A 23,465-nucleotide genomic window follows, 5' to 3' on the forward strand; every position below is an offset into this window, starting at 1 on the left:
CTGCAGGGTTGCTGCTCTCTCATATTCTCACTCCTCTCTCCAGCTGCTCTTGCACAGGGTTTTTTTTTTCCCCTTCTTAAATATGTTCTCCCAGAAGCACTGCCATCATTGCTGATGGGCTCAGCCTTGGCCAGCGGCAGGTCCAACTTGGAGCCAGCTGGCATTGGCTCTATTGGACATGGGGGAAGCTTCTAGGAGCTTCTCACAGAAGCCACCCCTGTAGCCCCGCCACTACCAAAACCTTGCTATGCAAACCCAATACACCAAAACAGCTTAACAGACCACATACACAAAGTGGCTTGTACCACAGTTTATGGACAACAGTGAAAATGTGCATATTTTAAGGAGGAATCTCTGTGTGTGGTGAGCACCTCTTGTGTTTGTGGCTTTGCGGTACCAAAATAATAAAACCACTGCAATTGGCCTTTCTCCAAGTAGCAGGGCAAGCCAATGTTTTTTAAAGGTACTCTGTTACAATATGAGTAGGACATACCAATTCCTGAAGTCCTTGAAATTTTTAGAAATCTGCTCAGTTTTTTTCTGAAGCTGGTACTATATCTAATATAGTATTATTCTATTTCATTCTATTCTATTCTATGAATACTCGAATTCACTTTTCAGTGCAAGGGAACCAAGGCATTAGGCATCACTGAAGACATACTTAAAACTCAGCCAAAAGAGAATATATCCCTTACCTGGTGTAATATGACTTCATGATAAAGGACTCCCATGGGACCTTGATAGATGTTCATTATACTGCATGTTCATTATGATCAGTTTTTACAATGTACTGCACCAGGAAAATGTAAATGTCCAGTTTAAACTGACACTCAACATACAGTTCTTTAAGGGAAACACTTCACATCATAGGTTTTAAATATTGATCAATCTTTAAACGAAACAGTACAAAAATTAAAAGGGAAAATACTGTATGCTTAGGTTAGGAACCACCTAACCTCAACTTTAGTCAAGCATCCAAATGTCAGGTATTTAATCTAAGCTACTTGTCTAGGCTCCATTTACAGTCAGTGGTGAAAAATAATTGGGTAGTAAGTACCTGCAGAGGCTAATTCAACACACCTATTTTAAACACATATTTTAGGTTAAAATGAAGTAGTGTTTATAGGTGGCCCTCTCTCTCCACTGACTTGAGGGGAATACTGCTGCAGAAGACACCTAACATCTAAATGAAAAGAGTTGTAATGAATCCTTTCCTTATGTGCTAAATATAGCACATATATAAAAGGCAAAAAGGGAGAGGAGAGGAGAGGAGAGGAGAGGAGAGGAGAGGAGAGGAGAGGGGGGGGGAAGGGGAAGGGGAAGGGGAAGGGGAAGGGGAAGGGGAAGGGGAAGGGGAAGGGGAAGGGGAAGGGGAAGGGAAAGGAAAGGAAAGGAAAGGAAAGGAAAGGAAAGGAAAGGAAAGGAAAGGAAAGGAAAGGAAAGGAAAGGAAAGGAAAGGAAAGGAAAGGAAAGGAAAGGAAAGGAAAGGAAAGGAAAGGAAAGGAAAGGAAAGGAAAGGAAAGGAAAGGAAAGATCAGACTGATCAATCTTGTGTATTTGTCTGTAAACAAGGCTAAACACTAATGGAATAAATGTGGGGTTGGTTGTTACTGGATTACAAAAAAAAAAAAAAGACAAAATTTCTTATCAGCAAAGTTTATGTAGTGAAGATAGATCATAAATCCGAAATAGCATTGATGCTGGATATTTAGTAGTGTAACTGAGATCATAATGTGTCCCTCTGTAGTTTAAATAGACCTAATATGGTGCACAACAGTATTTTCCAGTTTCTATTCAAAGCTGAATTTCACCCATAGTAAAGTAGAATTCTCTGGCAACTTGCCCATAACCTTTAAACTCTTCTGGTTGATGATCTTAATACACAAAGGCTTTTTATCAGTAAACTATGTCTGGACGGGAACCAAACTCTGACTCCTACTCCTTCTCCATGCCACAACATTTTTGTAAAGCTGAACAAACTTATTACACCGAACCCAGGGCTTTGAAGTGTAAACACCAATACACTATATTAACACAAAACAGTCCAAAAATAAGACACTTAGAGCCAAATTATTTCTGCAGTATGCAATAGCTAAACAATGCAATATCTTTACCTGAAAAGATACTGCATAACTGTAATCCGTATTTAAGTGGTGTCTGAGATGGATTATCATTCTTGTTTCATTCCCCCCCCCCCATGCATTCATGACTAAAAATAAAAAGGAATTGTAAGCCTGACAGTCTCATTTCAGAGACTTCCTGTGACACCTATTAAAAGACCATCATCACATATGCAGATTTTAAGAAATTAGGTTACCTGAAAAGGCTTTTTTTATCTGGCATAATCCCTCTTTTCTGCAAAGGAAATGCTGGATTTCTGGAAGTAGGTTTACCTGTATATAAAAAGAGAAGTTTTAATGATTTCATTCAGAAAAGTGCTTTTTTTCCTGGACCCTTCAATTGGTTTGTGTTTAATTTATCAGAGACACCTCATGTGCAAAGCTGCCAGTGTCAAAAGGGAATGACAACTTTGCCATCCCTGCAACGTGGGATAATGAAGTTAAAGTGTGCGGTCGTCCTCCATGGCCATCACAAACCAAAATTTTAGACTTATGGCTCTCCTCCTGCCTGCTGAGTTTTCACCCCTTCCCTGCCCCCTTTTCAGTTTCTGCAGCTTCTCTGTTCTCTGCCAGTTATCAATCACTGTCTCTCCCTGCATGGAATTAGCCTATGCCTCTTGAATTGCTGTGCTCGAGAACAGTGGTAACCTAATGTAGCTAAACCACATCCAGGCTCTGCAACAAAGAACTGTGTTGCACCATGGTATGGACATGCCAGCAGCGAGTAATGTTAGTCCAATATTTAAAGTTATCCGGCGGTATGGGCCATCTGGTTTAAGTCCCTGCTGTGCTGCAGACTTCCTGAGAGAACTTGGACAATTCCTTTGATCACCTTGTGTCTCAGTTATTCATGTGTGAAACTTCTGGACATTGCAGATGCTCTAAGGATTATTATATTGCACAGTGTTAGAGGCTTAGATATGATAATATGGGTAAAATAAGCAAAAAGCAGTTTGCAGAAGCCTGGGGTGTTTTATGACCTGAGAGCTGAACCCAAAGCATGTATACTTCTAGCAAAGTGGAACTGCTATAAAAGTTTCACTTTGGATACACCTAGATAAGGCATCCTGTCCCAGGGAACCCCAGTGTACATGCTCCTAGCTCTGATTTTTGTGGACAGGCAGTCATTTTTTGTATCCTCATGAACTTCACACCTGAACCATATAACAGTATCTCTACCATTTAACAGTAGCTCTATTTCTCCCAGTCTGTCAAGTAGGAGTCTGTACCTTTGGGTACTGCCATTATTATGTATGTCATTTTACTTGAAATACAAGCCAAACTGTATCCATAGTTTGGTCACATTTTTGCAAAGAACGACCTCAGTTTAAGTAAGTCGCTTACATATTTTTACCAACAGGTCAGGTGCTTATTTAGACATTTGTATATCTAAGTAACCTAAACTGTGCCCACAACATGCTCAAGTGAAAAAAAAAAAAGCAGTCCTGAAAATACCAAGAAATATTGGCACCACTGATGCTTTGGACTGTGAGTAAGCAGAATGCAGTGAGAGCAAGGAACTCCCATGAAGGCCCTGAAGGAGGACACTGGTTCAGCTTGCACATTATCAATTGTAGGAGCACTGTCACTGTTTGGAAAGGTGCGTAAATTATGTTTACAAAGGAGCAATTACATCAGATGAAACTCAATAGTGATATGTGAAGGCTAAATTAGTCCAGCTTTATCTTCTGCCTATGCTATTATTCTGAAATATTGCATGCATTTGCTAGTTGTTTCTCCGCATTTCTAAATTCTGTTTTCTAATGGGGTAAATTGCTTAAATTTCCCTTGACTTCTGTAGATGCCTTTGCTGCCTGACATGCTGGTTGAGAGTGGCCAAGAACAGAAAAGTTTAAGCTAAAGAAGATGAAAAGAAAACTTGACACTCAGTTGTAACAATTTTCGGTATTTACACTGAAATACTTACCTCCAAAATAACATACTATGTCCAAATGAAAAATTGCTTTTGATCACTGGGTGTCATATAAAGAAGAATGAAATGCTGGTATCTGACAAGTATTCCTCAGTAGATAGGATACTTGAAAAAACTTTTTTTATTGCTGTTAAACCATGCTGCTGCAGTATAAAATAAGCATTAGATGCTTTTTTTTTTTAATGAGTGAGTGCTGAAAATTTGGGCTAGCTGTGTCCTCTCATTCCCACGAAGGATAACACAATAATCTCTTACCTTCTGGAATAACTCTAGATGATGCAAGTCTTCTATTTGAATGCAGCCAGTACCATCATTTTTTCTGGAAGATAAGCAGATCAGAAGATCCCAAGGGCTTGTACCACCTATCAGGAATGAAAAGAAGCATACTGAAAAAGAATGCAATTCCTATTTGAACAAAAAATACTTAGAGCCAAATCCTGAGGAACAGCAAACGGTTGGAGTGCTAAGTACCTGAACAGCTACAGGTGGCAGAAGGGAAAAAGACATATTCACTACCACAGTTCAACCTTTGGAACTATATTTAGGTATTTCACAATTGGCACCTCCTGTTGTACCTGCCTACTGATGTCCAGTCCCCTGGTGTTTGACCTGTTTAGCATTCAGAAATGAAAAAGCTCAATAACATGGTGCTGCTTTAATTTGTTGTTTGTTTTTTATTTCTGAACTCCTCAGCATACACACTTATAACACACATCCACTATATGCAGTGTGATCTTCCGAGGTCTTTCATTATGGGGAAGTAAATTTTACAGAAAGTAATACTGGTCATGCTATTGCAAACAGTGGGAATTTCTAGCCTGAATTTTGGTGTAGCGGCTTCCTAAATATTAGACACCGGATTGCCAACACGTAGAACTGGTGTACAAGTGGGAACTAAGCTGGCTGAGCAAGTAGGTAGCTTCTGAGTTAGCTCTGATGCTTCCTTTCTGGGGTGAAGCTGACCTGTGGGACCATGGGGTTCTATTACCAGGAAACAACACCAGAGTAAGAGATGGCTGCTTTAAGAAGAGACAAAACTAAATTGCACCAACTAAAACACCATTATGGATTAGAAGGTACAAATAGGTCTTGGAGTTTGCCCATATCACAGCACGTGATGTGGTGTAGAAATGCCAATGTAGCTTCAAACAAGCTTGGTCAACTCCCTCAAGTGGTTATTTGCTTTCTTCTGTATACAGCCTTCGTAATCTGGAGTAGTTAGAGATAGTGGCATCTCTCAAAAGATTAACAGAATCACTACATCTGTTGAGGACACTGTGAATATGTTTAATAAAGGGTAAACCATTTCAGTGACAGTATGACAATTAGAAATAAAGAACTTCCAAACAGAAAGGGCAGCGAGGGAAGCTGTACACCATCCAAGGCAGGATATAGCATCAGGCCAAAACTCTCTGCAGGACAGCTATTTCAGTGACTGGGTAGTTGGTTCTTTTTCCCAAGGTTGGGGAGATTACATGCATTTTATTCTATTTTGTGGTCTCCATCTGTGAGATACCTTCCTAATTTTATTAGATTATCCCCTAAATTTTGTCCCACTGATGGCCCACAGAGAGAGTTATTTTGGCCGATTTCCCTCTCCAAAATGTAATTTTTTCCTATCACAACCACAATCACAAATGCCAAGGAGAGTGAAGATTTCACTTAAGGGGATTTAACACTCAATTTACGTTAAGTACAGTAATGAACTCATTGTGCAGAATGGGTCCAGGAGTATGAAAGTAACTATCACCTTTTTTTATGTTTATAAGCAGTGTGACAAAAATAAAGAGATTAATTTTTCAGTTACCCTGCATGCATTACTGTAAAGAATTCTTCGATTTCACATTATGAGAACCAGTATTATGGTATAAAAATAATTAAGGCATGTGAGATTCAGGCAAGACAGATTCACTACATGATCCTTTGTGAAAGAAAGAAACAAAAAACTACAGGTAGATAAAAATGGCACTGATATAGTAAATAAATGAAACATTAAAGAAACGTACAAGCAAATACCTCATTTTAGTGTAAAAGATTGACAGTGTTAACAACCTACTTGATGACCTCACCAGCTATGTAATTATCAGATAAGCAAGATGTTAGGCCTTTGCCTAGTAAACACCTTTGAATAAATCATTGTAATTACATATAAAGCACAATGCCTAGCTGTGTGCAAATTGAAAGGGAGCTGGAGAGAACTCCATTTCTCAGAAGCAGTTCATTTCCTTCCCTTGTTTATTGTTACACATCCTGGCCAGGGATGAATTTGAACCCTGACTCCAAAGGATACACTGCACTGTGTATCATTTGCCTTTAGGACACAGCAGAGTGATCAATATGAATGTACCAAAGAGATGAAAAGGGAAAAGGGCCCTCAGACCTAGCGTGTTTCTGAGCCAGTGCCCAGGAAGTAGAACAGTTAACTGCTAGGAACAATTTTTTGGGAGGGTTTGAATGCCTGCCATTATCTGTGTTTTCTGTTTAGAGTAATTAGACATCTAGCCAATTATTTCAGTACAGAACAATCAGAACTGAAACATGTCTATTTATAGAGAACAGGAGACTTCCTACTAGAAAAACAGTGTACACCTAGTGCTGTCTCTCAGATTCAGGCTGGCAGAGCAGTACGACTTCTATTTAAATGGATCAATACATTCCTCATCAACTACACCTGAAAAAAATGTTCTTGGAAAACAAAAATGAAATAGGCATGTATTACAACAGTTACTTAGTTCTGGAACAGACTCCTCTGTGAATAGATATAGCCTAGAAATTGCCCGTGACATTCCTCTCACAGCTTAACTTTTGTGGAAAATGAACATCTATGATCATGAGACCATGAGTCTGTCTCCCTTCTGCAAATGTAATAATTATAAAACCGTATCTAAGCGAAAAAGTGCTAGTGTTGTTAATATTCCAGTAACACCAAATGGTCCAGGCAAAGGTTCCCAAGCTGTCAGGCACTGTATTTTAACACAGAAGAAGATCCCTTTCACAGAAATGATTTCTAAGGTAAAGCAAGATAACAACGTGAGCTAAAACATTCTACAATACAAGAGAAAGGAAGAACAAAAGTGACAGTAATAACACGAGTCATCTGCACGGAAAAACTTGTGTTTCAAAATGTTTTTAGAGATGGTTAATGAAGAAGCATTAATAATGCCCATATTATTCCATCTTCAATATAACCACACTGTTTTGCTGGTTTCCTGCAGACCACGCCAGAAGCAGTCTTTGACAGGACATTTGAAGTGGAAAGTTAAAATGGATACTTCATATCTGAACAATTAAACTGCTAGCAATTTGCATGAGGCTTTTTCCAGCAAACCAGTGGAGCTCAGCATGCAGGAGCAGTAAACCAGCTGAACAGTATGAAATCCCACCTCAGGCAGATAGTCTCTACTGCTTTGTCTTTGCATTTGGACAAGCAGAAGAGTGGTAACTTAAGATGAGAATATGCAATTGTATGTTCATCCCCTCTCTGAGCATCTTTTCAAACCAAGATTTTTTAGTTCAGCCAGTTAATTAAGGCCTTGCCTACACAAGGAATGTTCACCTGCAGAATTACATCTCATTATGCAGGCAAAGTGAGCTTAATGTGGATACAGTTTATGCTGGCAGCATGATGCTTTCATTTATCTATCTTTTTTGCCATCTCCTTCCCTCTCCTCTCCTCCAGTCTTTGCAGCTCCATCTTGCAGTCCCATCTTAAAAGGTGTTTGTGTATCTGAGATGTGCATCATCTTGTGCTTACCTCAGAATATCAACCTGAGTTGCAATCCAAGAATCAGTAGTACAGCGCACTTTGATTCCAATCTGCTGTGACCACCTGTAATTACTCTTATTCTGAATGAGTCAAAGTACATGCTATTCAATTCAGAGAGCAACAGGTTTCAAGTGAAAATTGATATAATGTACAAATTAAAATCTTCAACAAGATACCACTGTTTTCGTTGGCTTTGACTCTGACTTGTCACTTGGAATAATTAAAATGGTTCATGTGGAAAAATAATTTAAAAGATAATTATCTGGGGAGAAAAACAAGCATGTTTTTTAGCGGCAGTGGAAACAGCAATGCAGAGACCAATAAAAACATTTAACTTTTTCTATAAAAATATTCTGCAGAGAGTTTTTGTATTCTGATATCATAGATCAAAATGAACAGAAACAAAATGAGAACTGTAGGATTTAGTGGGGTTTTAAGCTTACAACATATATATTTTATAGATGAACTTCAAGAATTTCTGAAGGTGATTTCTAAAATGAAGTGATCTGATTCCAGTCTTTGAAATTATCATGTTGTCCCCATAAACTATGACATTGGGGGCTGGATTTTGCAGGAAAATTCTTAGATGCATGCAGCTCCGTGGAGTTTTTAAACTCTTATGCTTATACACAGAAAAATATTCTGTGATTTAATGAAATGAGTAAATTTCATCTCAATACCATAGCTTGAAATTTCATTTTTCAGTGTTAAGGTCCCCACCCTGATATTTTGAAATGAAATAACTTTGAAAATCAAATATGCTTTTCATCTTTTATGCTCATCTTCCTGTACTTCATTCATTCTGGGAAATGAAAAGGCTGGTCAGCTTTATTGTTATTTTGATTTCTAGTCAATTTGCAGTTTTGCACTTGCTCTCCCCATCACCCTAAAATTAATCCATTTACAAGCACTAGATGATAAGATGACAAGAAACAGCCAATATTTGTTTGTCAAGAATGTATCATGTAAAACTAGCCTAATTTCTTCTGACAGAGTAACTGATTCAGTGAACAAATGAAATAGTAGCAATGAAACAGCTTGACTTTAGTAAGTCTTTAGACACTGTTTCCACATAACATACCTACAAGGTGAGTGCACAGCTGTTTGAAAAAATGAAGTCTACATTATCAAAGTGGATTTTTTTTGGAGCAGAACCTCAAAGGATACCTTACTGTATACTCAGTTCTGCTCAAATTTTTCAGTAACAAATTGAGTGATGGAACAGCAAGTGCATTTAGAAACAGCAAATGACACCAAGTTGAGAGGAAGTATAAGTACTTTGGAAGACATGAGCAGAATTCAAAATAATTTTGATAAACAGTCCAAATTCAACCTGAGGAAATTAAAAACAAGTTAAAGGTGCCATAATTCAGAAGGAGAAATCAGAAGGACAGATACAATTGGCCAGAGAGCACTACTGAAGAAACAGACCAGATTCATAAACTGTGTATGAATTAACAACATAATACTGTTGCAACACCCCCCTCCCCAAATATAAATAACTTTTGAGTTGTTGGCAAGGATTTATTGGTGCTGAAAGAGTTGAATCCTGCCCTTTAGAATTGCAGTTTGAATTTATTCTATGCCAGTTCCCACAGAATTCTACATAATAGGGTCTATTTCATGATAATCATAACCCCGCAGACATTAAGAATTGTAACCAAACCTGTTTATGAGTGTTATGTAGAAGGAACAGGGGGTATCCTTCTGCTGCAATTGGTGTTGGTCACACCTCACCATTAATGCTGTTTCCCAGTTTTGGAAAACACAGTTTCAGTGGAGGGTTACAGGAAGGAGGTAGGTTTTGGAAGACCTTGTACTGGGTCTGACTGGGATGGAGTTAATCCTCTTCCTAGCAGCCCGCACAGTGCTGTGTTTTCGATTTGTTACTAAACCAGTGTTCATAATGCACCAATGTTTTAGCTATTGCTGAACAGTGCTTGCACAGTGTCAGCACCCTCTCTGTGTCTCAGTCTGACCTGCAGCAAGGAGGCTGGGGGGGCACAAGGAGTTGGGAGGGGACACAGCCGGGACAGCTGACCCCAACTGACCCAAGGGATATCCCAGACCATAGGACGTCATGCTCAGCATGTAAAGCTGGGGGAAGAAGAAGGAAGGGGGGACGTTCGGAGTGATGGCGTTTGTCTTCCCAAGTCCCCGTTAGGCGTGCTGGAGCCCTGCTGTCCTGGAGATGGCTGAACACCTGCCTGCCCATGGGAAGTGAGGAATGAATTCCTGGTTTTGCGTTGCTTGTGCGCACGGCTTTTGCTTTACCTATTAAACTGTCTTTATCTCAACGCACAAGTTTTCTCACTTTTACCCTGCTGATTCTCTCCCCTATCGTGCTGTGGGGGGAATGAGCAGGCGGCTGGGTGGGACGTAGCTGCTGGCTGGGGTTAAACCACAACACCATAGAATAAATTTTTACCCATCCAGAATCAATCATCCTCTTTAATCACTGGAGGCAGGATACATTTAATTTGCAGCAAAGATTATATAAAGAAAAGTTTCTAACCACAAGGATGAAGTACTATAATACGTTACTTTAATGAGGCTACAGAACCCCTGCCAAGGTTGATCCTGAGTTTTGTACGTGATGGTTTTTTTAAAAGAAATTCTCCTCAGCTCTACATGAAACATATTTTCAGGCACCTCTGAGCTGCATGGATGTGAAGAGAAGATTTTCAGGAAAAGGTATTGTTTAGGTACTGACACATTAAACTGTATTCAAATGTACTGTTGGCATGTTGTAATCCTGATCTGTAAAAAAACCCATATGACGAACGTAAGTTTTAGCTTCATGAATCATGAGTCCTCATAGTCTACAGGGGATAAAAAAGTCAAACTCCTCTGCTCCTGCAGGGTAATGGAGTGAGCACAGATTGGACTGAGTTTGGTGAGGAGGCACGTATTTATGGAAATAGCTGCTTGTGCATAAATCCAACTTTAAACAAGACAGAGGAATATGTTTTACAAAGCAGGCTTCATTCCTGCAATGTGGTCAATTTATAGAGCCAATAGTTTGCTAGTCAAGAGTTTAAAGTGGAAGGACTACCAGACGTCTGAAAGACAGAACTACTGCCTCACTACCTCGCTCTAGACTCTGGGCTGGATTTTATGCCCCTCAGCATCTCAGAGGGCAGCAGCATCAGGCAGGCTGTGTGATGGGGTTTGGGGACATGGGAATTCTACACCTCTGAAGATCTGAGCTTCACTGATAAAGCTCCAGGGAAAAATATCCTTTGAAGCCTATTTCTGGTTACAGCAGCTTGGCTGTCTCACATGTGCAAAGCTCAGAATGCCGCTTGTTGGACTGAATGCTTTCTTGTTGTTAATGACATGGCCTTTTATAACTTTTTGATATCACTGTTTCATTTGTAGAGCTTTCCCTAAGGGAATGTCTCATACCTAGGTTTGCAAGAATTTTCCCCTTAAAGAAGTAGTTATTGGAAATATGTTAATTTTTCTTTTGGTGTGGCTCTCGATAGTCATGAGCTATCACCAATTTGAACTCACTACAACAGTGAAGAAATGATCACTCTGCTGAGTGAAGATAGTGTAGGAAAAGGCAGCGAAGTTTCTGATATTTTCTGAACTATTCTGGAAAGCAGCTGTTCTCCTGTCCACGTGCAAACCTTTCGCTATTTCACACGGTGTGCTCCATGCTACTTGTTAAGACTGACTGTACTCTGCCATAAAGCACAGTCCAGTCCAGTAACCACCTGATTAACTAGACAAATTAGGCTGAACTCTTCTGGCACATTAATTGCAGTGTAGTATTATAAGTGTAAAAAAATCCCCACCCTATGTATGAGGCTGAGATTGTTGGACGCCATCAATTCATTCACAAAATACCTCATACAGTTGCTGTATGGCTGCCAGCAAAAGGCTCCAGGAATCCCGAGGACAGTCACTATTCACTCCCCTTGAGGATGATCAGGGTTTTATGTTGGCTCAGCTACCCCCTAACTAAGAGGATCTGAAGTGCCAAGGGAAACATTCTTTGTGGAGGAGAGGCTGGCATGAACTAAGTGGAACCAGTCTTAATTCCAAGGACAGTTCATCCATCCCTCAACAGCTTAGCACAAAACATTGACCTGTGCTCAAGAATTAATGCACAGTCAGATCTGAGTTCAGAATTTGGGGAGTGAAATAGCCATTTGAAGTCCTGTTGCAGTGCCTCACCCATAAAAACAGTGTAATGCTTGACTATTCTGTATCTCTTCTGCAAATACTGCGGAGAGATGTTAGGTCTAACTACAAATGGGAAGGCATAATGCTTCCACTCTAGTCTGAAGAAAAAAGAGATTTATTTTCTTACTGTTTCCTTGTATCAGGAAGGGCCACGCTGCAAGCCTGCTTTTCTTGTCAATCCAAAGCAGAATTTTAAAAGTACAAAAATAAATGACTGTAACAAGACAAGGGCTACGTGTTTCTCCCGAAACTCTTCTCAAATTTGGCAAGATGTTTTCCTGTTTCCAGCTGGTCTCAGACTCTAAAACTGCCTTGGACCTACCCACTAAGTCAACCAGTTACCATTTTCCTTACTGGAGTAATTGATAATACAAGGCAGATGACTTTCTCTCAAAGAAGCAAAAGAAATCTATTGCAGGCATACGTACAAAAATGGAGAAGAGACAGGACAATCCCTTCTCCATTTATACTGCATTCAGTCATGCAATAGATTAGCAATCCTTTCTTCAAACAACAAACTACTCTACTATAAGAGACAACCATGAAAGAATTTGCAAATCTAAAGCAAATCATTTAAAGTGGTGTTTTGCAATTTGCAGATAACTGTCTTACAGTACATTACAAAGGTAGTGCACAAAAAATATGCAGTATTATTAAACTATATCCATATACTTTTCTGTGCAGCTGAAGAATGACCAGAATACTGGAAATAAAAGTAGCTAAAGTACATTCAAAAATTATATTTGTCTGACATGGGGAGAAGAGTACTGCAGTATGTAAGACAGGTGCATTAGATGGTTCTTAGTTTATTGCAGAGAGACCATGTCAGGCTAAGAATAATTCTCCACTGAGTTGTATTACAGATTGTAACTCTAACAATCTATAGTTTTTATCATGGTATAATCTGACAACTCAAGCTATGAAAATATGCCATCAAAATACTTTCTGAGCTACAGTAGAGTTCAACAGCAAACAAAAGGAAAATATGTAGTCCTGACTCAATGGCAAACACATCAGGGCAGTTCAAACACTCAAGCCTGTTATTCCACTTCTGTGCTTACACATTGTGCTTTGGATGAATATTCAGATTACTCTGGTATGCTCTCCACACGTACTTTCTGCATAGCAAGCCTCAGTGAAACAAAAAGCATCTGGTAATCCAATATGGTATGCTCTACTTGTATGCAAGCTAAAAACATTTACATCCCTAGTTGCTCCCAAATTCTGGAATTTTTACTCTCTACGTATTTGATACACAAGGTAGGCTACCACAGTCAAAGCTGCTAGATATGTTTCTCACTTGCACAAGAAAGCATTGTGGGACTGAGACCTAACCTTCTCTGGGATGGAAGTACTTGGTACCTAGTTAAAGCACATAGCTGTCACAGATCTGCCAAAGCTCAGCTCATCCATCTGTGTAGGTGCTTCCTTACCTGCTGTGAAGATGGAGAAGGAAGCTATCTGACAGAAAAGCCGGATTGAGAGATATTAGAGACAGGCTACTGACTGGACTGGGATGAAGAACCAGGTGAAAACTGGAAAGAGACGATGTGCATGTGGGGACAAGGAGGGTCATGCACTTGAGACATGTTGAGATCAGACTGGGGTAAAGAAGCTCATGGGGAGGGCAACTCTATAGTTAAGGAAGCTATTTTCCATTTGCTCCATCTGTCATAGGCATTGCAAAAGTTGCAATGACATCCCTGTCCTGGTAGCAGGGTTAGGGGCTGAGCATGAGAGGCAGCAGTGCGCCATGCATGGATCAAAGAAAATAAACCAAAATATTACCAGATTTTCACATGTGCATCCCCCTGCTTCATGTGATGAGGAAGAGGGCACTCGGGTCTCCACGCCTCAGTGGAAAGGGAAGAATAGCTCCACCCTGCTCTGTGCCAAGGAAGAAGATTCTGCCTGACACAATTGCCTTTGGATAACCCTCACTGCTACGTGATCCAAGTTATTCTAACTGATAACTCTTGGGACTATATCCAGGAAAGAACTTAGTATCCCTGTTCTGTGCACCCTGAGTCAAAGTCATGTGAAAAAGCAGCATGCAGTCATGAAGTGGAAGGATGTATCATGTGCGAGTGAGGCAAATCAAAGTTGAAAAGAATGCATGTCACAGCTTTTGAGTACCTAACTGCGCACTGCTTGTGTGCATATATGTTCGCCCTGGTCTGATATTCACAAGATTCTTCAAGATCTCCCACTGTTTATTATAAAGTTATTTTGTTTAAGCTTCAGATAACATAAAGAAAAATAGCAGTTTAAATATGTGAGGTAAATACCTCCGTCACTCACAGAGCAGAGTAGCAAAAGAAGGGAAACAAACACATGAGGCAATGAAGAACACACTGGGGACAGGAAAAACTCCTCATGGCTGGATACAGAGATCTAAGATGAAAAACCAACAGAGTCAATTGACTCAAAACCACCAGGATTCAAAAATTCTATTACAAAAACCTTTACTAAAACTCCAATTATTTTGGGGGGTGGGGAGAGGGGGAAGTTTAGGCCTGAAGCTCTGTTATTTTACTGTGAGAAACTCAGGGGAACATGGGTTATGCTTTTCAGACCCCCAACTTTCTTGCTGAAAAGCAGAGTAGGTGTGCTTGTGATTGCTGGTTCTGTGATAAAAAGCTCATCTACAGATGTGCCCACCGGAGCGCAGAGGAACTGCAGCAGGTGGGGGAACACAAATAGCACCCTGCTCCGGCTGCTCCCAGGGACATTGCAGGAGAGGCATCTCCCACAGAACATTCTTCTCTCTTATGCACGTGCACACACACACCCGTACGCACGCACACCCGAAGGAGCACAGAGGCGTGATGCTGGGTGGGGGAACCTCAGTAACCCTGTCAGAGAGACACAAGCCCCTGCCCTGGTCCCCCCCAAGCTGTCCCAGGGGAGACTCAGCCCCAGTGCCCGTCACGATGGGTGAACGGGAGCCCCAAAGCACCTTGTGCACCTGGGGAGGGGGAGAGGCGCATTGTCTAAGGGTTTGGGATCCATTATGAGGTGCATGGTAAGAGCATTTCCCAATTGCTTATTACGGGCTAGTTTAGTGGAGCAAAAGGAGGTGTCAAGGTGATTTGAAGAGGAACAAGCATGGAAATAGAGGAATAATGGGATGAAAATGGCTTTCCACCTCTAAGCAGTGGGCTGATTGCTACTCCTGGCTGGCCATGGCCTGTACCTGGTCAGGGCGGTCTGTCCTGTCTTCTCACTAAACTCCATTGCCAACTCTTTCCTGGCAGCAAGACTCTCTTGTGTGTGTGTGTGTCTGGGGCTCTAAGTGCAGCCCCTGGAGTGGGACCAGGGCTCAGAGGTCTGTGTGTCCATGATGGCAGCAGCTGGAGCGGGTGTACAAGTGCATGTGTGAGTGCTGGCAAGTGGATGAGGCCGTGGGTGCTGTTTGTGTGAGTGCTGAGTGTGTTGATCTGTGTGGCTGCCTGTGTGTGTGTACATACCTGGTGTATAGGTGTGTGTGTGCCGGCTGGGAGCACACGCTCAGCTTCGCAGCTGGTTGGACGCAGGGGCATGGATCTGCACCAGCCTCACCTCTGTCAGGCTGTCGGATTTGGCAATCTGTAACTTGGATAAGTATGTTCAACAGGAGCTGCAACAAACCCGAGACGTACTCAGGCATCTTCCCCACTAGACTATTACCAAGCCTGCTGATCCTGCTACTCTTACAAGGAAGAGTCTGGGTGTTTAGAGAAGCGCATGCAACAGATGGAAAGAGCTGGAGGCTGGAAAGAAGATTCAATGGGTGATTCAATGGGAAGGTAGCACCTGGGGAGGAGGATTTCTGCCCAAGGAAACCAAACTGCCAGCTTGAGTATACTTTGCATCCTGCCCTTCACCCCAACCTTTCTACCACTCCCACTCTGAAACAGGACATGAGGAACCTGAGCTGAGAAGCCCTCTGAATTATGGCACTAATGAGAATTCATCATTGACTTTAAAGGGCAGAAATTGTGCCAGGGCTGCGAAAAGAGCCTCTTCCCTTCTATGGATATAGAGGAGCCTCAGGATAAACAGTTAAGGAGTAGATGGGTCTTAACGTCCTGTCTCATTCTAATTACAATGAATTAGGATAACAATTACAATGTTAAAAGTATGGTGTTTGATCACCTATGCAAGAAACAAAGACACATATTTTAAAGTCCGAATGGCAGCCCTTGATCACTGCATTTACAGCACTCGAGCATCCTATGCCAACCCTAATTAATGTGTCAGATTCCTTAATACCCAAGAGGCAGGAAACAGTCAGAATACTGAAAAAGAGAAGCTTGGGAATAGAGGCAATGGCTAAACTAAACAGTGTCAGGACACAGGCTCAACCGCTGGCCTGCAATCATCTGCTGTGTTTGTTTTCTTCTCCCTGGGTGGCCATGCAATGCCCCAGGAGACAGCTCAAGCCAGTGGCAGTTCCTAAAACTCAGTGAAGAGCAGGCCACCCTCAGCCAGGGGAAGAGTTTAGATACATGGACATGAGCCACACTGCATCACTTGTCCTCAGGACTAGCAAACTGACCCATTTTATTTATGAGTTGGACAAAACCACAGAAGACAGCGATGCAATAATTAAGTCATGGCTAATGTAAGGGAGATTTCCAACTATTCCCCACAGATACTGTTTTCTATGCAGCAACCTACGCTGCCTTTCAACTCTACTCACCTGGCATGCCATGGGCTACTGAAAGTCAGTGATATGGACATCATCATGACTATCATGTACAGCTTCCATGGACCATGGACTCTAAAGTAGACATTAAAAATACCTCTCCAAACATTTTAAAGAAATGTAGGGTCAGACCTCTCACTTTTGAAGGTCAACAGACACCCCCACATTGTTAGATTTGCAAAAAATGTGTACTGTAACGTCTGGGATGTAAATCAGATGTGTCATGGAGCTGGGTAGAGAAGAAAAAAACCTGCTGCTTTCTCCTACCTCACACATCATCCTGTCACGAAGAGGGCAACCTAACTAGTCTACAGTTACATTCTGTGCTAGTACTTTCTTGAATACTTCTTTCTTTCTATCCTTAGAGCTTTCTCCAAAGGTCCTCTAACCTTTTTTCTAAAGCCATAGCACTTCATTCCAAGTGAAAATGGGGTTAACATGTGCCAAACTCTATGTATTTAAAGTCCTTCTCTTCAGCCTACTCTTTACAGAAAATTACCTCAATTATTTTTTATTGAAGACTGACTTCCAGACAGGCTCCAGTGATACTTAGCCTCACTGTGGTTGTGGAAACTGGAGTGAAGGCTTTTCTTTTTTTGAGAGAGTGTTGCTGAAGCCAGATGGAAAAAAAAATTTTAAATGCCTAATTCCCATTTAGACAGACAAATACTTCTTGATTTGGTCCAAAATAGCTAGGTCTTGTTTTTATTTTGTTTATCAGCCTGTTTAACAAAGTACTTCAGTATGCTGATAGGTTTTCTATTTTCTCTCTTGTAAAAAAAAAATAAATAATGAATTGTAGCAAACAGTGGTTTTCTTCCAAATAAAGAAAAAATGGTTTTGTCTTCTTTTACACTAAAAGTTCCTTTTTCAAATAACTGATCAATTGAGCTGTATTCTGTCAGATCTAAAATAACTGTGATTCTGTCAGATTCATCTTGCATTTACACAATGCAGAAGAAAAGTATATTCTATGTATATACACACTTATAGTAGTTGCTATAAATTAAAAATGAAACTCCTTTTTATAGCTAAATATTTATTTTGGAAAGCATTACCAAAAATGTCAGAAACAAAGTAATTACAACAATGAGCTTGTTATAGAAACAACTTCTGCCTTGAATAATTTGTTTCAAACTTTCCAAAATGCATATCACTCAGCTCTTCTGTCCTTCCCTCTATCAAAGTCTGAATATATTTTACTTATGCAAGGCACCATTGAGGAAATATGTTAAGACTATATTTTTGTAATCTTGCTACCAGTTACAAATTAGTCAAATCCTATTCCTTTGTTACTTTTTAATCCAAATCCCTTCTATATTTTGCCCTTCTGTTGTCAAAAATGGACATTGTTTTGTAAGTAAACGCATCTGCCAAAAAATGATACAAATTAATTATATGTGGGTTTTTCTCTTTCTAATCAATGAGTAGGTGTCACTTTTAGTAATACTTTTCTGTATGAAATTTTTTTTTTCAGAAATCTGAAAGCTCTCGTAGCCAACTTGAAACTGAGGGATAGTTAGTTTTGATTTCTGAGTATGTCAGAGAAGCTTCCTTTCTCTTCAACATCTGTGCAAACTAGAATTACCTCCAAACCTGACAACTTCAGGGGCCGCATAAAAGAATATTCAATATTACACTGAAAAATCAACTTTGAGGGAGTATAATGAATATCAGAAGGGTAGAATAATCATTCCCCTCATGAAGGAAAGGTTCCCATCTGATGTAAAATAAGTCAGTGTAAAAACAATATGGTGCGTGACATTTTCAGAAACATGTTCTAACCCATGGGTGGCTACTGCACTTTTGATGTCTGGGGCATTTTGGGGATGCAGCATTCAAAAGACCTGTCAGCTGAAAGCGGATGCAGCTGGAGAAAGTTGGAATCTGAACCTAGGAATGGAGTGGGCTGGCTGCAAATTACAATGAAGGCACACACAGTGTATAAGCTTTTTGCTATCTGAACCAACAAAAGTCATGGTAGCTAAAGTAAAAAAAAAATAAAAATGTTTTGGTTTTGGTGGTATATAATGCCTCTACCTAAAATGGGAGCACAATGAGGAAAGACACCACACTTCTCACAGCTGACCAGGGCTCAGAAGCAGTGAGTCTGTCAAAAAGGGGCACAGCTTCCAGCAGCCAAAACACTGGTCAACACTCATGCAACAATCCCTTAGAGAGAGTGCTCTGGCAGGACTGCTACAGGCTTCTGGCTAGACTTACTGTCATTCTCCTAGCACCTATATTAGTAGACAATCATCTGACATTTAGGAACAGACATATATATTTATAAACCAGAGTCTCTGCTTGAACCCTACCAGAGCCAGGATTCATTTTTTAAAGGGAAGCATTTTAAAAATACTTGAATAAACAACTATCTGCTGCTACTTTCTTATCCCATAGGCTACAGTTACAAAACATTGCCTCAAACTCTTTTACAGAATTTGCATGTTACTAGCATATTATAAAGCTTGTATACTTACACCTTAATCCCTTGTATTTATTTAATTTCAGTGGACTTGCACATTGTTGCTTTCCTTTGGCCAATGTGTGTATCTGTCTGGACACTGGTGTTTTTCAGAGTCTATTAACATGACATAATTTATTCCAGCAAAATTTTAATTTTAGCTCACTGTGTAATCAGTGTGTAATATTTTAATTATTGTAAGATCCAAGTCAGCCCAATAAATACCACTCTCCACTGGCCTGTATGTTCTGTTTATATGACTAAAAAGAACATTCAAAGAAAGGTATGTTTGGTAACTTTATGACTAAATGCTATATTTTGGTTTTAACTTGACAAAGTTCAATGTCCTTATCTTCTGTTATGAACAAATAAAGAATTTCCCTTTCTCAAGGAAAAGAGTGCGTTTGAAACAGAGGTTTTAGTACAATTCTGTAGAGGGTTTATTTTAGTGATACAAAAAATAGCTTGTGTGCTCTTCTGCTAGAAAACATGAATAAGTTCTGCTAATAATTAGGAAGGAGAATACATATTGTTCAGAAAAATATACTATGCATTTAGATTTTCTAGCAAGAAACCACAGCATCACATTACAGAACAGCATTTATTTGAGTATGTCAGAAACTGATTTGTTTTGTACTGAAACTAATGATGTCTGTGGCATGAGATTGGGCATCCACTTTCAACTAGTTGGCAAATAGCCAGGCTTAATTGCTAAAAGCAAAATTAAAAAGTGATCAAGACCATGTATGTTTCTGGCATACCTTTTTTTTCCTAAAACTATATTAACTTTCATTTCAAGGAAGCAGAACAAACTTAACAAACATTAAGTATGCTTGTAACTCAGTATGCTCTGAGGATCACATTTCTACCTATTTAGTTTGTTTAGGAAGCTCCTCGCTCAACAACATGCAAAAAGAATACTTCTGAAATTTTACTTGTCAAAACTTTGCCGTAAGTTTTGACAAGTAAGTTTTACTTGTTTGCCAAGGACTCACATGGCATGTATTTGCATTAGGAAACCAACCAGTTTTGTATACCATGAGCTATAAATTTGTACCAACAGTTAACCAAAATGATTTTTGGAAGAGAAGTTACATCTGCTAGATTTGAAGATATACATGTATTTTTATGGTAACCCACAAAATACTTCTGTGACTAGCCTCACCATTATTATTTTGCACCATATTTTAAATGACTTACTTATGATAGAATGATCTTGTGCTTTTGCTGGCATGCTAGGATCTCCAGTCCTGCTTATTTAACCTTACCTCCACAGGGTTGTTTACACTTTCAGAACCTGATTTCAATTTACTTTAATTTTCTCAGAGACTTTTGTATTTATAAAAGCTGAGCATCTAGTGACCTCTCTATTCCTGACATTTCCTTTACTCTCCACTATGAAAAAGAACAAAAACCCCAGTGTCCCATTTCTGTTCCAAAAAAACTAAACTGCTTCCTTCAGTGGGTTGGTCCTTGTAATTGAAAATGGCAACCAGATGTTTACAGAACACACCAGCAATTTTCCTTGAGGCCTTTAGTCTTTATAATTGTTTGCTAAAGTTAGTTGGATTTCATGGAAACTTGTCCGAGGCTGTAACAAACAGCAAGTAGGGTCTCCTCCTAACTGCACTCTGAACAATTAAAAATAAAAAAAATGAAATAAAAGTAAAGTTAGAACTAATGCTATCTACTCCTGTTAATGTATTTCAAACTCCACAGAAAACCACTTAGTAGGGGAGGAGATTTGGTTCTCTTACTACTGATTTTTACATGCCATCCCATGAAAACCAGCCCTATTTCAGAGTATGTTATTTGCTTCCTACCTTCTCAAACTTCAGTTGGCTATACTCTAAGCACCACTGATTTTGTCCTCCTTTCCCTTCTCCCCACTCCTTTCAGCAATTTACTCATAAATTTGGGTTTTTTTGAGAATATTTTGCATTTTAAGAAGTTGCTGTAAACTACACATTGCTTGTTCCTCAGAGTCCTGAGTCACCACAGCTGATTCATATCTGAAATCTCTCTATCTCACTGTTTTCCCTCTTCAGTTTCTTGTCTGCCTCATTCTCTCAAGGCTAGTCATAGACTTCAAGAGGTCTGTGAGTCCATCTTGTTACCCCACAAGGGGACACACTACACCCAATAAAATCTCTTTATCTAATATTTCAAGACCTCTAAGATTGAATGCTCCACAGCTCCAGGGGATCCATTTGATAAATTCACTAGCCTTACCCTCAAAACAGCTTTCCTAATATCTAACATAACTTTTTCATTGTTGTAGTACTTCATATCCTATTTACTATAGGCATGAAGAATTGTTCTTTTTTTCCTTGGCAGCAGACTTTTTGAATATTTTACACTAACAAGTACCTCTGTTCCCCCAGTCATACCAGTCTTCACAGTCATTGAAGAAAGAGCATCACTCTGTCCTCCTGTCTCTACCACCTCCTCTTTCTCACTACTTCTGCTGATATAGTACATCTTGGAAAATGAAAAGCAAATGTCTGACAGTCACCAGACATGGCCCTGGGGGCCTCCGAATCCCACGGCAGTGGTTTATTCTCTAGACTAATTAGCAGCCCTGAGGAAACTATTACTGGCTGCACTTATGAAGAAGCACTTCTGTAAGTTTCTACCTTGCTGCTGGCCAGATGTCAGCAATTAAGCTGATTCTTTTGCTGATTTAGCCTCTGGTCAAAAGTATGAATAGTGAGGAGTACCAGAGGTGATACAATATGCTAAAGGAATAACATAAAGATATACAGCAAGGAGCATGCATTTCATCCTAGTTCTGACAGTGACTCATATGGTTTTTATCCTAGTTTCTCCATCTCTAACTCTGGTGTGGCAACATTTCTGTGCCTCTTAGTCCTACTGTGAATAGAAGTGAACAGACACAGGCATTTTTTTCCCATGGAAAATGTAGATTTTCTTTAAAGAGCAGATTTTCCAAAGGATACCCCAAAAAAAACAAAAATGAAAAATTGACAAAGATTGACTTGGAAAATTGCTTTTGGGGAGAATCAAAGCAGAATTTTCTTTCATCTGTCCCCAACTGCTTCTTCAGTCATGCACCATCCAGAGAGAGACAGAAACCTGCAGCTAGCATCACTCCACATCTGCTGAACACCTGTGATTGCTCCTGCAGGCTCACGCTTCCTGACATTCCCCAAGCAGCAGCTTTTACAGGGAGCAACCACTGGGTACAAGGAAGCAACAGCACTCCACAGAGAGCCAAGGAGGGAGGCAGCTGAGGCCATATCTGCCATAACAATACAACAATTCTCAAATCAGCATTTTACAGCAAAATAAGTTATGTCTGCGTATATTCAGGTTCTTTAACAATGAGGGGTTATTCACTCCTTGCGGTAATACGTAAGTAATGCCATGAGATGCCACCTTAAATGCCAGACAGATCTCTTGCCACCAGTACATAAAGAGAAAGGCCAAGATTTGCTCGGATTTGCTCCCATGGGTCTGTTGCCTCACTCATCCCTTCCTGTTCTTGGAGCAGCTCCACCCAAGCACCGCTCCCACATCTGCAAAAAGCCAGATCATCCTCATAGTTAGCTGCTGGAACCAGGACTTAATTTACAGAGCCAAGTACTTAAACACAGTGTGCTCTTAAAATGGCAGAAAACAGAACAGAATTCGGTGCATATTGATAAGGTCAGCAAAGAGGAAATAACTTCAGATCTAATATACTTTGCAATATATGTAGATTTAAGGATATATATAGTATATGATCTCCACTTAACAATCTCAGGTGAGAAATAGGACATGAAGCTGGTATTGATTCCAGTGGAAATAAATATCAAGACTTATTGACCCAAGAGATAAATATCAACCAAAGCTAAGTTGGGTTCAATACTTGTCTTACGGAACAATAAATCACAAAAAAAAACCCAAGTCAATATATGTACTGTAACGATCTTTCTAATGGCATGGCTAAAATTTCATCTTTAGTGGATGTCACTCAAACTGCAAACAGAAGCCATAGTAAAGTTTAAATACTTAACTGTAGTATTCTAAAAATAGGAAATGATCCTGTAAAATCAATACTATGAAAATGGTTTATGATTCTTTTTTTAAAGTCACCCATTGCGATTGCACAAACTTCCACCGAATTATTAAAATTAACGTTCTAAGGCAGCAGGGAGCATATAATGTTACACTGCACTCAGTTTGCCAGCGGCCTGAATAGATGTGCTTTTTTCCATGGCCAAACTGACTGGCTATCATTAAGGTTATGCACAATCTTTTCCACTCCAAAAGCTAGCAGTAACAGCAGAATT

General features: G+C 39.9%; 1 protein-coding gene across 1 annotated transcript in view; it reads right to left on the bottom strand.

The window, feature by feature from the left end:
- Positions 1-23,465, bottom strand: part of CPED1 (cadherin like and PC-esterase domain containing 1) — a 170,010-nt gene that overhangs the window by 118,882 nt on the left and 27,663 nt on the right. Inside the window, exons 11-12 of the mRNA XM_075025008.1 lie at positions 4,309-4,415; positions 2,318-2,393 (exon numbers count right to left, since the gene is read on the bottom strand). Of these exons, the coding sequence (XP_074881109.1) occupies positions 2,318-2,393; positions 4,309-4,415 (183 nt within the window). The remainder of the gene's footprint in view (positions 1-2,317; positions 2,394-4,308; positions 4,416-23,465) is intronic.

The sequence above is a fragment of the Buteo buteo genome, chromosome 4, assembly GCF_964188355.1.
Source record: "Buteo buteo chromosome 4, bButBut1.hap1.1, whole genome shotgun sequence".
In the NCBI taxonomy this organism is placed as follows: Eukaryota; Metazoa; Chordata; class Aves; order Accipitriformes; family Accipitridae; genus Buteo; species Buteo buteo.